General features: G+C 45.4%; 1 protein-coding gene across 4 annotated transcripts in view; it reads right to left on the bottom strand.

Moving 5' to 3' along the window:
* The window catches only part of SLCO3A1 (solute carrier organic anion transporter family member 3A1), a 148,462-nt gene that overhangs the window by 34,950 nt on the left and 95,267 nt on the right, over positions 1 to 18,245 (bottom strand). For all 4 annotated transcript variants that reach the window (XR_012634462.1, XR_012634463.1, XR_012634464.1 and 1 more), the window contains exon 3: positions 1,228 to 1,326. Coding sequence is in view for 1 of the 4 variants with exons in the window: in XM_074916989.1 (XP_074773090.1) it covers positions 1,228 to 1,326 (99 nt within the window). In the remaining 3 variants the exon portion in view is untranslated. The remainder of the gene's footprint in view (positions 1 to 1,227; positions 1,327 to 18,245) is intronic.

Below are 18,245 nucleotides of genomic sequence, written 5' to 3'. Positions count from 1 at the left end.
GTTTTTTAATCCATTTGTAGACTTTTAATACCCTACAGTGAGGAGTTCTACAGCCTCACCTACTCAGAGAAGAAGTATCTTCTCCTGCACATTTGTATTTTGGAGTAAATTAATGTTCAAATATGTAACAGGGTTCAAACAAGCTCCACTGCCTACAGGACCAAATGACTCTTTGACATATCTTTGCTAAAGCCAAGGAATGACAAGAGGCCATGTGGTGCTTGACCAAGCTGCAGCTAAAAGTCTCAGCCATCAAAAAAAATACTTATTTCCTGTTCGTTTGATATTCTTTATATTTTTTCATCTGCCATATGTATGCAAGACAAAGAAAAGGCAGTAGCACTTTTCCAGATTTGCACAATTCTGCTCTGAGTCCTGCAAGGTTCAGCTCCATTGAAACGCATCCTGTGAAGATGCATTTGCAACATCACGGAACTAGAATACACCCTGAAAGGGGACAATACCCCTGCGGCAAGATAAGAGTCTGTGGTATCAGATGGAGCTGAGAACTGTAGAAAAAGCATCTGAACAACTGAGGGAAAAGAATGAAGCACCACGTTTGCCGTCTACAGCCAAAGAAAGGGCTTGGAGAGCAGCAGAGAACAGCCTGTCACACATTGCCCTCTAACGACAAAGAGCGCATAGTGCAGGTAGCAATAAAAATCTGCAGATTTTTTTCTTAATGTACAAAAAGACAATTTGCAAACAATTTGTTTTAACCCAAGTGCAGATTCAAGGCGAGCAATAATTAGCACTGCTCTGGGAAAAAGCAGTAATGCTGTGGGGCTGAATCTGTCCATCCAGACAGGGTCATATGCAGAAGGTGCCGGGCATAGGTCTCACTGGTGTGCCTCTAGCAGAGAGCCTGGACTGCCCTCTCCAGATTTCATCCCGTGCTCTGGACACAGCTTCCCTGGCAAGACTATGTCCGTGGCTAGCCGGTGTGCCCTGCCACAGCAATATTTTAAGGTGTCCTCTAAGAGCTAGGCTGAAGCTCAAGCCCATGGAGGGGAACAAATTTTAGTTAGTATGAATCTGTTATCTATGGGGATAGAGTTGAAAACTTTTGAATGCCAATCATAAAACCTTTTAAAAGTGACACCCATACATGCAAAAGGCACTCAAGATGGAACGAGAAGCAGTTTCCTGCTTGTGAGCATCAACATTTTTGTCCTGCTGATACAACATTAGCATATTTGATTTGAAACTGAACCCAGTTCTCCTTACTTGTGTCAATGAAGACAGCATCCACATAGATTTTGGTACAGAAGGAGCCCAAGATAAATCCACAAGCTGGTCCAAATACCAGCATCGTAAACAGGATCCCTACAAGGAGAGAGAAAAGAGAAAATCAGTACTAGACTCAGGTTATTCACTGCAAGTTGTTCTGCTTGCCTCCCGCAAGACGCTATTGCCCTACTGACGCCAAATAGATAGGGACGTATCTCTGTGTCGAATGCTTCAGGCAAAAGAGCACCCTAAGTGCTTTTTGCTTTTCTGCATCTCTTCAGGAAAAAAGAATAGATGGAGCTGTGGTAATGCTGACGGATTTCTACTGAGCTGAGAAGACAGTGTGGATGTATACTGTGTTTTGGTCAGCTGGCTGCTCTAAAGGATGTCTTACTCAAAAGCACAAGGTAAAGCACACATGTCTTCTCCCCATAGGGAAGTCTTTACCTTTGCCACCTCTAGCTAAACTCCTGGTAGACAGGGATATTTTCAGAATTTAGGGTCAGCAAATCTATGAAATGCAGCATTGTCACAGACTGCTGGATAAAGTTCCTTTACAGAAGTAGGAGCACTCTTCCCAATCTGTGAAGCCCTTCTCCATATCATACCCACATGACAAATATTCTCCAAGGTGTACAGCTCTTCCAGCCTCTCACAACTGCTCACTCCTGCAAAACCTGCATGAAATTGCCATTGTAACGCCAGGCAAAGAGCTATTATGTATGAATGACTTATTTGCTTCAATACAATATTTAGAAGCATTATTCTCACTCCCACTTTGGCCCTCAACCAGGAATGCTGCAGGTACACTGACAACTCTCAGTTATCCAGGACAGAAAGGCAGGGGGACACAAGGATAAACCCAGAAAAAGAAACAGCAAAGATAATACAAAACATTTGTAAATTAGACAGCAGGAACATATTTGGCACCTTCACATTTGGGATAGAAAAACAACAAAAAGTCCCCAAGGACCCTTGTAAATGGCTTTCTGAAGGAAATGGGGGGCAAGTTTGAGCAGCACAGGGCAGAGTATTGTGATGAACTCGTGGGACTGGTGAGGAAGGCAGCTCTTCTGGACCCTCAGCCAGTGATGTGCCAGCCTGTGCTGGCACCACTCTTGGTGTTGCTGCACTTCAGAAATGTCCCATGAAGGAGCTTATTCTCATCTGGTTGCTTTGCTCACTCACCTTTGGCAGTGGATTACATCCCACGTTTCTCTCCAAATCTCTCTGGGAGTGCTGCCTGACACCTTGGTGCATTTGTAATGCACTTCACCACAGCTATCTCAGCCCTCAAGTTTCTTAACTGGAAACTTTTAATTCCCAAGTTCTCTCTCTGTGCATTTCTCAGGAGCTGGAGAAATTATCAGAGCTGCAAAATATTCCCAGAGGACCAGCAGCCCTATGCAAGGCAAACCGCACCTGCCGATGACAGCTTAGCCAAGCAGAATAAGCTGGTATGGTCAGAAATAACTTCACTTTCGTTTTTAAAATGCAGATCACAAACTAATTCCTCCAGGTTTGTGGCACCATGACTTGGCTAGATGAATATGTAGGTACAAAGCAATGGTGTCTCCAGCCAGTCACCCGTGCAGAAACCCAGCACGTTAATGCCTTCACGGCTATCACCTACAGAAGCCAAGAGGGAGAAATAAACGTGGTGGGATTAAAAAAAAAAAAAGTGTCAGCTTGTATGAGCTGCAGTAAGGAGTTGCTGCTATGAGGACAGCGGCAGAAGCTGCCATCCCTTGCCCCATCTCAGCTAAACTCAAAGCTGCAGCAATGGCACCGCATTGCAGCCCATGCTGCCAGCTTAAATTAGTCCCCAGGGTCTCTGCCCATGATGTTCACGCCAGTAATGGAGCAAAACATCTCCCCTCCTGCAGTCACCTTGTCCCCGGGCATTGGGTTTGTGCTCCACGATTCAGCAGTAAGTCGGTGAATTTGAGCTCCTCAATCAACAGAGCTGCTTAGGAAGCCTGTGCCTTGCTCCTCTGGGGATTTATACAGCCTCATGTGAGAGATCCCAGCCCCTGGTTACCTGCAGAAGCATTTCATGGGATGTGAAATGAGGAAAGACACAGGTCAGGCGAGCAGGGAAAAGGGACTTCTTTTTCCAGCACCATCTCCCTGCTTCCCAGCCCCAAGGCCTGCCCCACTTGGGGCTATAAAATTTTCAGTGGCATTTTATAAAATATCCACATCGCGTTGTTTTTGGTCACTAGATGGCATTAGTGCCTGCCATTCATCCCACAGGTGCCATGTGGAGGAGGCTGGGTGATTGTGCAGTCCACCCCAGCTCCCCAAACGCCATCGTGTTACCGGGGGTCCTACAGCCGCCGGGAGGATCGTGCTGATGGCAGGGTGCTGTCTTCACTCACGTACCAGCCATACATGCAGTCAGGCTGTGCCTTTGGCAGTCTGCATGCAGGAAATCACGGATTTTAGAGTAAACTGTTGAGCTTTTAGTCAGAGAGTTTAAACAGACAACATCTAACAGGAATAGCCATGACTATTAATCTAATATCAAGCTGGCAACCAAAGATCTGGTTTACCTTTGATGACTAAATGTTAATTATTAATTTCTATGTAATTATGGTCAAGCATGCACGGACACACTGGGCCTCACAGGGGTTGGAGCAGCACCTGGGGCAAACTGAGCCCATGATTTGGATGAGGAGCCCTTGGATTTCAGCAGGAGTCACGACATTGCTCCCTAGAAGGACTCAGAGGAAGGAAAACCCAGGCAGACCTGAGCACCTCCTCTTTCCCAATTGCAGATCCTCAGCCCAGAGCCTGGTACCCAACACCCAGAGAAACCTGCTCCTCCAGAACTGCCTGCAGGTTCACATCTGCAGGGATGGCCCCCCTGAGGGAAGGTTGCTGGGGAAACCAAAGCACCCAGGGCTGTGACAGGTTCCCACAGGCACCAAGGAGCCAAGGCGGCTGCCAAACTGCTGTGCCACTGCCCTGAGGGGACCTGTGTGTGCAAGCAAAAGGACTCTGTGGCCAACAGACAGCTGACGCGGGGCACCCACAGCCCAGGAGAGGACAGCTCTGCAGCTCTGGGCAGAGTTTAAACTGAAGTGCTGGTTTAAGTAAGATCTTGAGGACAGGATGAATCAGGTATGACCTGCTTGCCACAGGCAGCAGGTATTTGTTTTCCTTTTTTTCTTTTTTTAAACCTATTGCTGGTTGATGATTTTCTGTAAGTGTTTAACAGCTCTGGAGAACCGGGAACACACCAAAATTGTCATTTGGCACAGACACAGGCACAGGCGTCTACGCAGGCAGAAGGACAAGGACCATTTCTAACCCTCCACGCAACACCTTTTGGATGTACCAGTGTTGGGCTGAAGAGAGACAGAATTGTCCCATGATGATCTCCAAACCACAGGTGTGTATACAGGTGAAACCATAGAACTGAAGCGTGTTTCATGGAGCAAACGGTAAGACAAAAACCACGGAAAAAGATCATCCTTCACCAAAAATCCCCAGGGAATATTCTCCCCTTTTTCAAAGCAGAATAGAGCAGGGACCTTTTGCTAGTGATCCGACAGCAGCAGGGAGATGTTTGCAGAGGCGGTTAGCTCAAACAAAAAGTAAATGTCAAGAAAGCTCCAGCCAGCGCAGGTACACACACCAGCACCCGTGAGAGGTGACTGCTGCTCCTCCTCACACTAATCGCATCGCACGGCAAACTGCCACCTCAGAAACAACCTGTGGCTCAGGTATTAAAATACTGTGGGTTCCCATTCTGGTGGCTGCAAGCTGAATGGTATTATTTGCTCTGCAATGTCCTCGCTAGAGGGCAATCTACATCCACTGAACAGGGAAACAGCTATCTGAGATCTTACAGTAAGATATTAAATTATCAGTCACCTCTAGGCTAGCTTAAGAAACCTCATGTTAATTGTGTTTCTATATTTTCTATAGTTTTTCGTAAAATCAAGAAAACAACTGGCTCACCCCATGCCCTTTTTGTTATCTTTTTTTGAGACTCCAACAAAATCCTACCTGTGCAGCAATAGCTGCGATATACTTTATCTCACAAATCAAGCGGGTTTTGCAAAAACCCAAGGCATGGACTATGATGATGGATAGTCTAGGGCCTGTACAGAGTTGGACCGTGTTCTGGGATCAACAGAGCATACTGCTGGGCACAAGAACTGGGCTATTAGGTGACTGGGATAGTGCCTGTGGTTGAGCGCTTATGTGTAATTGAGGGCTCAAGGGGAAATTAGACAAGTTAGAATTAGCGTAAGATATGCTTCCTTCCTCTTCTGAGAAATTCTGCACAAGTGCTAGTCACCCTGTTATTAGAAAAACACTTTCCACATCATCCACCTAGTCATGCAACCATGAAGCTGATGCTTAGTAAAGAAGGTTTAGCAAAAACCCCTTTTCCTGGTGCTGGGCCTGCAGCTAAGGAGAAAGATGTGCTAAACTTGCAGATGGCTTTAACTTGCTAGGTCTTTTACTATGTTTCCTTCTAACTTTTAGATCAGACTGACTTGATAGAGCCAGAGGGCACTAATACCAGGAACAAACAGATCAAAGGTCTAATCCTGACTCCGTAAGTCTCTTGCAAAACTCCTGTTGATGGCAACATAACTGGCGATCAGTATGGGATACTGCAGCCTCTTCCCTTTCATTCTCGGCTTAAAATTTATTTCTATTGCTCAGAGCAGTACTATCAGTAACAAACATCCTCCTCGAGAGGAAGAAGGGAAAACATCCAATACTGTCCTGGAAACAAATGCTTCTTGCTCTGCAGGGCTGGCTGAGCCTCTTCAAAGGGTCTGTGCTTGGTCCTGGATCTGGCATTTCGAGGAGGAGCAGGGCATGTCCGAACTGTTGTTAGCCCTTCACAGACCAGTGAAAAGTAGGATGAGAAAGGTTTCTCCTTCATGCAATTTGATGGTTTTTTGTTTTGGTTTTTTTTTTTTTTTTAAATTTTCAATCTTAGAATTATTTTTCTAAAATTATTTTCAAATTATGGCAATTGTTAGAAATAAATCAAAAGCTGTGAATTTAAAAACAAAATGACCTTTTTTGGGGGACAATTCAAACATTCTGTTCGATTACTCACAAATACTTTTTTGTTTGGGCCTTTTTAAAGCACAACTACATTTTATTTTAAAAACAGCTACTAATTTTCAGCTTTTCTGCTCTATCCTCTTCACCACTCTCCTCACCCTCAAAAAGACAGGGGAAAAAAAAGAAGCAAGCCAGGCTGGACTGCAAAATCAGAAATATTTTCCTTCCCATCTTTTCAAATGGAACAATTTGCCAAATCCTACTTTGTCCTGCCAACTAACAGATATTTTCCAGGGGCTGAGGAAAGAATTGGGACAGAGGGGAGTATTAGATCTGACATTTTGTGATGGGATTTTATCACTAGTAAGACTGATAATTCAGTTTTCCATTAAAGCAAAAGGAGCAGAAGCAGGTACCACTACATCTGTGGAAAGACTGTGGCACACAGATGCTCAGTCAGTCATGCAAAATCCACAAGAATCAAGTTTCAAAGACAGGGATAAAGGATGTCAATATTTCAGTAATGAAGAGCTGTCCCTTGGCAATCCAAGTTGCTTTCCAGCAGCAACAGGATCCCGAAACGCAAGCAAACTCGTGTTGTTTGCAGTGTGAAGCAGGTGAAACATCAACTCGATCTCTGTAATGAATTAACTGGGGACAGTAACTCCCAGCAGAAACCCTCCTGGCTGTAAAGAAGACATGAGGGAGACGCAGCAAGGCTTGCCAGCCTCACCAAGGTGCAGCTAGGAGGCATCACAGGTACAGCTCACCAGGGAGTAAGAGTAGGTTCAGCACACAGTCCTGGGCTGAGAAAAAAAAACCACACGGGGAGCTAAAGGACACCAAGTCACTTTGCTTCAAAGCCTCAGCCCCATGAGGGGCTGAGGACACAAGGAAATTTATTTAGGAGATCTGCCAACGAGTGCCAGGCAAAGGTGAGCTGTGTAGCTGAGACAGGAGGAGGGAAAGCAGCATTTTCCACGGTGAGATGGCATGCAGGGCTACCAGAGCAGGAGCCATTCTTCTTACTGAAGCCACAGATGTTTCCCATCACACCCCTATTCCTACTTCCCAATCCATTTCCGATATGATGTTTCCCATGTCTGTCCTCTTCTACCTGCAGGCTTGGTTTCTTTAAATGAAATCCTGAAGCAAAATGTCTGGGTTTTGTTTTGCTTTATGAAAGAACTAATGCACTTTGTAAGGGGATTTAGTGAATAGTAATAGGAATGTCAGAAGTACTGTAAAACTTGGAGAAATGAGAAAATGAAAAAGTCATGTTAAGCTGTCATCTTGTTCTGTCTCACATTCCTCCTAAGTCCTGATATGAAGCATTACAGCATCTGTCATTTATTTTGCCCAACAATAGACTATGCAATAATCTATAACAGCAGGATACATATTTCTGATTTACACCTCACAATGTTAAGATACAAGGCTTGCTTCAGGAACATACCTGAAGCACTTTGGCTTCAAAGGAGCTAGCCTGGAAATACAGGAGAAGGTGCTAAACCAAGAGTTTACCCCAAAGACACTGAAAGCTTTTGTCCTTGTGTGTCTCAATATCAAACTGATCCAAAGATCAAATCTCCCAGCTGAGGGTCAGTGTAACTTCCAGGTTACCACCACAGTGACCTTCTTCATGCCTTTGCTCTGTGCATTGGGTGCCACATGTCTAACATTCAACTTAAAGCCTGTTTTTTGGAGATAGTGAACTGGTGAGCATATCAGCTTGGTACCCAAGAATCCACCTAGCACTACAGACCCATCTCACTGCTCTGCACAGGCATCCTCCTGCCAGGACTGAACTGCTATTTGTATTGATGCTAGCCAGTTTAAATCCTACCTTGAGAATACCTTCCTGAGCTCCAGTCACCAGCGCAAGCATGCCCTGAGCCCAAGGGTTACCAACCTTCCTGACCTCACCAAGTGGCAGACTGAGATGTGATTGAGAAACACTCACTTTGGAGAGCTGGGGGAGAGAAAAAGGGATGGAAGGTTACACTGAGAAACATTTCCCTGGTGTTCCCAGCTGCATGATGCAGCTGGGTACAGAGCTGAATTACAGTCCCTATAGCCCCTGCCCACTTCTTCCCAAAGACCCCCTGTCAAAACAGCCCTGCTGCCAGTTCCCAAGAGCCAGCATCAGCAAGAGAAGTCATGCTCCAACTGTTTCCAAAGTGAGGATTTATTTGATGCTGAGAGGAAGGAGATTTGTTTGTGATGCACTTTGAAAAAGTTCGGGTACAAAGCCCCTGCGCAAAGCAACCCTCTGCCAATAAAGCCCTGGAAAGCACTATGAAAGCACTTCTGCCTCCAGGGACTTGCAATCACATTTAAAGTTTGCTTGAGTCATCCGGACACTTCTGAAAAATACTGCTTACTATTTCTGCAGCAACCTGGGTCACCCTTCTAGCAAGGGCTGGGTCTGAGGTGGACATGCAGACTGCATTGCTCCAGTCAATTCCTCCATGGGTTTGTTGGCAGTTGTACTAGATCTGATTGAGCACCAGGGAGTTAAATAACCTCTGCAACATGTCTTGAAACTCTGGAAAAGCAGCAACACTTCCAAACTGATCCATAAAGCCAGGGCTTGGATGACCAAATGATCCTCACCGCTCTTAGCTGTGAAGCAGTTGAATATGGAACATCAGCAGTGAATTACACAGTGTTTCCCAACCATGGGCAAACCCCTGGTGTTGCAGAGGATCCTGTTTTATTTAGCGATGGAGATGTCACTGATACCTGCTGGGCTTATGGTCCCCTTGAGCCAGGCTGCTCCTGCCTTGGCACTTCCATGAAATTAAGTGTAGGAGGTTGTGCAGTGAGCTCCTAAGGAGCAGCACACCTCAGCAAAGCATATAGCCAAAGCAAGTTCCTTCTTGTACCACCCCAAGGGACAGCTCTGGTGGGCAAAAAGCCGATCTGTTTGGAAGATGTGGGAAACTCTCTCCGCTGCAAACCTAGCCTTGTCATTGCACCAAGAAACCACTTCCCTGTGGAGGAATGGGTCGGGGAGCAAAATGTGATTTCTGTCAAGGATGACAGCAACCAGATGGTTCAGGAACCGTCACAAAAATGCACGTATGGGGTACGCAGAGGAGGGCAGAGCACACACATGCACTGCAATGGCCCCAGGGACGTTGCTGCGGACACGGGACAGCATCCTGCTGGGATGTCATCCCCAGACCCCTGCCTACTGCAGGAGCAAGCTCCTTCTAAAAGCACAAAGGGACTGGCTTTGCAAAGCACGAGATAATCTCAAAACCCTGCTTGTCCCACATTTTCTGCTGCGTGGAGGATGGGGCAGGCCAACGCAAAGGGATTACTGGAAGACTGTAATTCGTGCGCTCTGCAACCTGCCCTTAAAGAGACACCAGCCCAGCAGAGCCTGAGGGAATCAAAGGCGTACTGGTACAGACTGGAGATGTTCTGTTCTCCTGCACGCAAGGTACTGGCCCTCAAGGCTTGGGATAAAAGCGTCTGCATTTGCACCCGGTGGGCAGAGCCCATCGCTTCAGTGGGTTTTCTCTGATTTCTATTAGTTGATGTAACCTCAAAAGCACACAGCAAGGGTAGGGGGAGGCTGTTTCCTAGCCAGATGGCTTCTTCCTGTGGCAAAATCCACCACAGTCATCCGATGCTGCCCATCCTCCCCAGCAGACAGCGTGCCCATGAGCCACCCCCTTCCCACATGGGTGCAGGGATACCTGCACTCCCACAGAGTCCAGCAACAATGCTCAGCCCCCAGTCTCTCCTTCCCAGCTTTGCTGGAGACACCTTTTCTCATTTACCATGGAAAGATGTAATTATTTCCCGCTGCTCGATCCCCTGCCCACAGAACCAGCTGCCCATCATCACCTCCTGCTCCCTTACCTCTCCTGCTTATTTGCGCTGCTGTGATCGACTGTAGGAAACTTGAATAGGTGGTGTTGGACCGACGGCATGTTTTGATTTGTTCTGCTTCCTCGGTGCAACTACTGAAGCGAAGGGAATGTTCAAACAATCCTGACAGATGTTTCCAAGTGCCTGCAGCTGTCGATTAATGAGGAGCAACTTTGGGATAATTCACTTTAATGTTTAGTCTTTGTTCTGATGGGGATCAAAGCAGTTCCAGCCCTGTATTGGTATGAGATAAAGTGGGGAGGAGGGAAGAGGCTGGGGGGGTTTCTCCCATCTGTACAGTAGCACACATATTATTTATTAGTTTTGCTTTCAGGAACTCAAAACCAGCAGACCCCTCAGATAGGGACATCTATTTAGGGTTGCTCAAGTGATGCCAGAGACCGGGAAGGATGTCCTGAGGTGGTGAGAGACTGAACTCCCTGCTCAGCCATGACCTTCCTGAGGACTGTTTGCTGCATCTCATCATTTTTCTACCTTTTAACAAAGGCTAGTCTCTCCTTGTGAAGTGTTGCAAGATGCACAAATATTATGCAGTGCTTTAGTAATCAGGGACACAAAATGCGTTAAGAACAAACATCTGAATTTTGATTCTGAGCTCTTCTCGTTGATTCCACAGTAACAGCTCACTGCCTGCCTTTGTGTGTGCAACACATCACCTGGAAAAAGGATCAACAGTGCTGTCCTGAGACACCCTATTTCTCACTGTTGGACCTGCAAGCAACAAACCTGCAAAGCAAAAGTGTTGGATTGAATCTGACTTCTCCCATTTCTGTGGGACCACTTGTGATGGGAACCCCATAGAGGGGTTCAGTATTTGATTGCCCTGCCTTTAGACAGTGAAATAAATTATTACCTAGTTTGAAATCAGATAGGCTTGGACATCTCCCATTCAGTTTGTTCCCCTCTTCTCCTATCAAACTTCTCCATCACTTTCTGCAGCTTGTAAAATCAGCTCCTGTTTCTTGAAGATTTATTTTTTAATGCAAGCTACTCACCACCGTATGGAAATGTTGCAGAACAACTTATGTACCCCTGTGTTTAATAAGACTTAATGGCTGTATCTAAAGCTGGTTGGGAGTTTCATTTACTCATCAGGAGGCAGGAAAAAAAATGCACTCGTGTTACAGATGTAACATACTTCTAACGGGATTCTTCCAGGGCTGCAGAAAGAGCTCATGGCAGTGGTCTTCCTCCTGCCTGCTGGATAGACTACTTAACTTCTTCACAGAACAGTTCTTTGTTCTGGCCTGTATTTAGCATTCAGATATTAATCCCTAAAGAGGTTGCTAGGACTTGAAGGTATATTACGTGGAGGTTTTCCCCCAGACTACCAGTGTCGCTTTCAATATTGATTTCCATCAGAATTCAGGATTTCTCCAAGGAAATGCCTGCTGACTTTGAGATGAAATTTGATTCCTATAAGCAGGTATTTTGCCTGGTGAACTACCCAGCATTTTCAATTATTAGCAAGCCTTAAGTTTGTGTTATCAGCAAATCCTTGTCCCTGGCACTATCAAGGATACATTTGAAAGGATCAATGCTATACCAACAACTGACAGTCCCATGGGATCCTGAGGCACACACATAATGTTTGCAGAGAGGCACAAAAAGTGATTGGACTTTTGCATCAGGAGCACAAGCTCAGCATCCAGCCCCAAATTTTCCATAATGGCTAGATGCACTTCTGACAGCTCAAAACTACACCCGTTAGCTGGCTTGTGCCCTCATTCTGGTAAGCACAGAAATAAAGAAAACCCAGGCAGTAGAAAACCAACCTCAAATCAAGCAAAAACCCAGCCCAGAGCCCTGTCTGTATTGGCCTTTAGGTCACAGCTTTGTTCAAGCTGCTTTGTTCAGTATCACCAGCAAGACTGCAGAGAAACAAATCATGCAATGGCAAAAGCTCCACAACCCTCAAAACTGCACTTGCAAGCAAAACAAAAATTAAATTAGACAATCTGTGAGCTCTTCAAGGTGAACTATACAAAAGTCTTGGGATTACTTTGGTCCCACCAGTTGACACTGGGAGCTAACAGTTTTCCTCCTTAGCATCCCAGTACTCCTCCAGGCAGCGGAGGGACCGCTTGCTGCATTTCTCTCCTTATTGATGGAAGCTCGAGAATAAATTTGCTTATGCTAATCAATCTCTGGCACCAGTCATATGAAACACTAATCCACTAGCAATCTCCATCAGTCTCTGCATACTTAACTAAAGCAGTGAATACTCGTGGAGGATTATGAACGCAGTGGTATTGTTGCAGCAGTGTTTTCCTACTTAAGCTGCAATCACTCTCATGCCCTGTCTCCTAATATTTACATATACGACGTATAAACAACCTGCAGAATTGCACCAGTCCATGCAAGCATCCTGGTCAGACACTCTGCCTTCAAAAACACACACACCACGTGGTGATTTAGCAGATCTCCCTGCATCTTCATTACCCTCTGCCAAAATGCTTGTGTTCATGGTGGTTATTTATATAAAGCAGCATCTCTGAAGGTAAACATATTGCTTAATGCTCATAAAAGACACATCTCTTCCTCCAAAGGTTTTACAGGTAGTTTGGATAGGCATTGTAAGAGATTAGAGACTCAGGCTGGGGTAGGCAAACTCTTGAAAAGGAGTTTAATAGTCCAGTATTCTGTCACTTTCCGAAAAAAAGCAAACAAACAAACACAGAAACAAAAAACCTGTCAAAACCCATGCCCTGTCCAGTCAGGTGTATCATGAAAAGCAGATGCTGGGCAATCTCTGAGATGTAAGGGCAAGTCACTTGCTCCACCTACCCTGCTGGCTCACATTCTTGTCCCTGAAATTTGCTTGCTATCACATCAGAAGCAGCCAACTCAGTTTAAGAAGTGGGTGTAAGAACATACCTAACTACAGCGTGCAAACCCAGTGCAGGCTCTATACACCCCGACGCATGAGCCCACCAGACACGGATTCCACACCTTCAAGGTACAGTGCAAATATGTCACCCATAGCTGTGGGCTTGAACTAGTGACTTCCACCTTTCAAGCAAATTTTCTTTGTGCTAATTACCCTGGGAAGCAGCCACCAAAGAGACTCTGGAAGAAAAAAAAATTGCTCAAACACCAAGTATACTTTTTTAAAGGGCTTAAGTCACATGCCTTTGAGCTGTGTTCATCTCCCAGCCATTAAAACACAAACACCTGTTTTACCAAATCTGTGGTGCTGCTTCAACAAAAGGCAGCCAGATTTCCTTGAGTTACTTCCCAGGAATTGTGCCAACAGTAGGTTAGTATGGCAGGGCACCTGCCCCTCTATACAGGGCTGCAATTCTCCTCCGAGTTTGCTGACTGATTCCTAATTTAACACTGGGTGGTTCTGATCCTACACAGGAGTATAAGGATACATTAGCAACTGCACAAAACCTTCCACCCCTTCTCTCCTGCTTGAGCAAGCTGTCTACCTCACCTGTCAGCACAACTGGGGTTTGTTAAATGGACGTGAGCCTCTTTTGACCCTCTTGCACATTTTTATCTCCATCACTGAATTCTGTAACAGCCAGTATCTCCCATCCTCCTTATATGTTAAAATACACTAGGAAAAAAACCCAACAGATCATACAACTGAGGGTACAATGAGCTATTCATACATACAGGGCAAATCTCTGAGCCTCAAAAATGTGAATCTCAGCAGTTGTCAGTTTGGAGATTGGTGCAACACTGCCTTCCTTTTTAATTAATTTATTTATTTCAAGCTGTGATCAGAGTTCAGCACAGATGTAACACATTTGCTTGAGGATAAGGCTGCCAGGACTGCCTCCCTCTCCCTTTAACCTCAGCCTTGGGGGTATCCCTTTCCATCCCACATACCTTAAATGAGAAAATGGTGAGTTCCATTTCTAACTGACATTTTATGTCAATACAGACAGCTTGCTGCTTTTCTAAGCAATGATGCAGTCAGGAAGAAAAGTTCAGCTCTGTTTCCTCCCTATTGGACCTCCTCCATGTCAGCCTCACTGTTTGAAAGGCTGTTCCCTGCAAAACTCCCCACTACTCCTTCCCACCTCTCACCTGACAGCAGCAGAGGACCACTGCTGCATTTCCAGTCCTTTTAATGCCTCTTAGTGTTTGCAATTTCTTTTTTCTGCTGACAGCACCTGGGATTCCCCTCTAAGCATCAGACAGCAGAAGTATTTTCCAAGGTTAGAGGACACAGACTCATTCGGTCTGGTATGGTGCTGGATACCCCAACAGCCTGTAGCTCCCCAAATCCCCCTCTCCTCCAAACTGATCAAGCTGTTACACACACATACACACATAGTTCTTCATCCCAAACTGCCACAGAATCTGTCTCTCTGAAACACAGGTGGAAAGTTCACATTTCTGCTGTTCAAGCATTTCTGTACCAAGGAAAAACCTCCCATTACCCCTCGGTCCCTACCACCCCTTGCTCCAGGGCTGCCAGCTCAGACGTCTGACGGCTCCCTGGGATCATTAGCTGTTCTAAATTTTTTTTTTGCCTCCTTTGTTTCATGTTTTTTCAAAAATACAGAACAAATAAAGAGCAAAATGTATAGTTTGTGCTTCTGCAAAGGAAAGCAGGGAGAGTGACCAAAAAGCAACAATTCCCCAAGAACTGTCTGTGCAATGCCTTGCCCTCCCAAACGCCATCAGCAAAACTCTCACTTTTAGCAAGAGCACAGTTTCCACATCTTTTGTGATGTCTCTTCCAATGTCCCTTTGCCTGGCTGCGGCTCTGGTAGAGACTATACTGCAGGGTGGAGGATGACCCACAGGCAACTAGTACTGGGTAAGCCCATCCTAAATTCCCATAGCAAGGAGAGGCCTGGGAATCACCAATGACGTCAGGCAAGTTGCTGGGAACCTAGTGCTGATAACAGTTATCTGTACCAACCATTTAGGAAAGTGCTGTGCTTTCCTCCGCAGAATAGATTTAATCTAGTCTAGAAATGCAGCCATCAGGAAGGAAAGGAAATTAAAAACAAAACTTCTGTTGTTCCGCTTCCTTGTATTGCAAATGCCATTAGAAAAAAGTATTTGTTCTGGACAATAGCCATTCTTTGAACTGACCCAAATCTCACTGAAGTTTATGGGAACTCTTACACTGACCTTAACTGGCTTTGGATCAAATCCACCATTTGCTTCTTATAGAGGATGGCCAGATATTTAGGGTGCTAGCCTGAGACCTGCTAGACTTTTACTAGTGAGCAGCCACAGCCTGATGCCAGGTTCCTTGCATCTCTTTCCACCCCTCCTGCCTTCAAGGTACTCCCACTGCAGGGGTTGCTCAGCCCTTGGCCGTGCTCAGGTCCCAGCTCCATCTGCTTTGTTGGGACAGTGGCAAGAGTATGCTGAGGTCTGCCCGTACCTTCTGCAGGGAACGCTGGGGCAACGTGGAGTTGTTGCTCCAGATGTGCTTTGCTCCATGGCAATCTTGCTTCTCAACAGGCTCTATGCAAACTTCTCAGCAAGAGAGATTTTGGAAGTCTTAATACACACTATTTATGGGTGGGACAGCACTGTATTCCCATATAACATTTCAGAGCAGACAGTGGGGTGGCCCAGTCTGACAACCCCCTCCAAATATCCCCCCACTCACCCCATGTGGTGAAGTCTGAGGGATGCCAGATGCTAGTCTGTTCTGGGGGATGGGGAGGCTGCCTGGATGCAGGATAACCCCCCAATCTAAGATTACTTCCAATATAATTTCTAGCAGTCAGTTGCATTATAAGCACAAACCTTGGAGGCTGCATCCACAGGACTACATTTCTGATAGAGTGTTATTCAGCATTTCATCCCTAGTGCCCAGCCTCCCCACCACCTCCCAAAATTACAGGCCACGTGGATGTTTTCCTGAGGCTTCTTACAAAGTCACAAGCCATGGGGAGCTCCCAGCCTCTCCAGCGCTTCTCTCATAAAAATATCTTTCTTTGTGCCAAGAGAGGACCCTGTCCCTGAAGAGTTTCTCCCCAGGGGAGAGAACAGCTGCTGCCATCATTATGGGCTTGTCTCCCTTAATTAAGCATCCACAACCACATCTGAAAGATGAAAACAAAATCCTTTTCCAGCCCTCCAGAAGAGGGCTAGAATGGAGGCTCTGGAAGAAGACAGCAATTCCCTCCTGCAGTAGACCTGGGATTGCCTTTTAAATTGGGAAGTAAATTAAAACCACCTGAATATTCCAGTTAAAATCAAACACATCAGAAAGGCCCAGTTAAAGGTGTTCAGTGGGAGGGAGCCCTTGCCTGAGGGAAACAACCCTAGTGGGACACATAGGATGAACATAGGAAGGTGCATGTTAGCCTCTTGTTACTGAAATGGGACCTCCAGAATTGTTCCTATACTCCTCCCCTACCCGAGTGCTCAGTGACCTTTCAGGAGCTGGTGTAGCTCTACAAGGTTACCCTCCTGGGAGTAACAGCTTAGTGATAAATGCCCCATTTCCACTTTGTTTAGCGATGTCCACCTCTGGATTTGCTACTTTTTGACAGAGTTCATGTTTTCAAGAGGGTGGAGGTGCAGGTTTGTTTGGGCTTTTTCTGTTGCTCAGTTTGTTTTTTCTAAAAAAAAAAAAAAAAAAAAAAAAAAAAAATTAATACAAGCTCCTTAATTCCCTAATCTTTGGCTTCAAACTGCTTTTCTTTGTATGCATCCGTTCATCCTGGTTAGACAAAAAAGAGGTTGCACTCAACCAAGTAACTGCAAATGTCTCAGAGTAAAAGACATTGGCTTTTACTTCTAAAGTGACTAAAAGTCACTCTGCTACTGTCACTCACTGGCTCCTGGCTGTCCAAAGTGACTCTATTAATGAATTCATGGGAACTCTCTCATTTCTCTGACTGGTTATTACCCTGCTTCCAGCAAACACCTCCTGGAAGAAGTTAACCCCTTAAGACTGCTTAGGTAAGCACTCAGAAAATGAAACCGATTTCAGACAACCAAACTATCCTGGCTGGACCTGAGCTGAATTAAGAGGTTTATAGAGCTTGTTACCACCCATATGCTTCAAGTCCTGCCAGCCAGACTCCCTGTGCTGGCATTTCCAAGCCCAGTCCTAAAAAGCACTCCAAGTTAAGATACTCATACTTTTAAAATAACTCAGCTGAAAGAACTGCTACAGGGAGGAATCCTACTGAGCATGTGACAGGAGGAAGGAAAGAGCAATTTCCAAATGAGCAAATAGAGTTGTCTGCTTTTTATATCACCATTCCATGAGGTTTATCTTCACTGCAAAGTCCTGGAAAGTGAAATTGGTCAGAAAGCCTTTGACGGACCCATGTGCCATTGGAAAAATGCAGTGGATGAAGTCAGGAGGCTTTCTGAGATTATGACTGCCTTATGCTTATTTTCGTTTTTTTGGGTGGGGGACAAAAAGAACAGGATGTTGAAAATTCTCCTCAGAATTTCAAAACGGAACACATTACTATTTTTGGGTTTGAAAAACCATTGTCGCTATTTGCGATAAATTTCACACTGCATGGCATCTAGCCATATAAAAAAATGAAGAGCTAATAAAAACACTGATCTGTCAGACATTTCATCCTCAAAATATTCTGTTGTGGAAAATTTCAAAATCTGCCCCATTTTCCTCCATGCAGAGAGGAAAGAAGACCCATTCCCTGAAAACTCAGCACTTTGCAGGATGCAGAGCCGCTGTCTCCCGCCTCACTCCGGGGAGTGCCAAGCCCCGTAGGATCTCTCTTGGCTGGCCTGTGCAAACTGCCACATGTTTCAGCTGGTGTGGCTTTGGATGATGATCTACTTTTATTATTTTTGGCAGACTTTGTTGTATTCTTTTGGACGGTAATTACATTTTCCAGGGCAGGCTTTCTGCCAGAGCTCAAAATGATGACCAACAGGCCCTTTTTAACCACCTGCTATGATTCCAGCCTTGATTAGTTATTAATGTGCTGTTGAAACCCATTGCAAGAACCACCCTTTCTGGTTATGTTACCAGTTTGGCTTCAGGGAGAGGTAGGCTTGAAAAGAGAACAGGGCATACCTGTTGACAAATACTATAAGCAATGAAGACAGAAATTTGAAAGGTCTGAAACCCTAGAGATTTTGTACAACGGTAC

The sequence above is a fragment of the Athene noctua genome, chromosome 13 (genome assembly GCF_965140245.1).
Source record: "Athene noctua chromosome 13, bAthNoc1.hap1.1, whole genome shotgun sequence".
NCBI classification, from domain to species: domain Eukaryota; kingdom Metazoa; phylum Chordata; class Aves; order Strigiformes; family Strigidae; genus Athene; species Athene noctua.
Note: the sequence above shows the minus strand (reverse complement) of the source record. Positions and strands in the feature narration are given on the sequence as shown.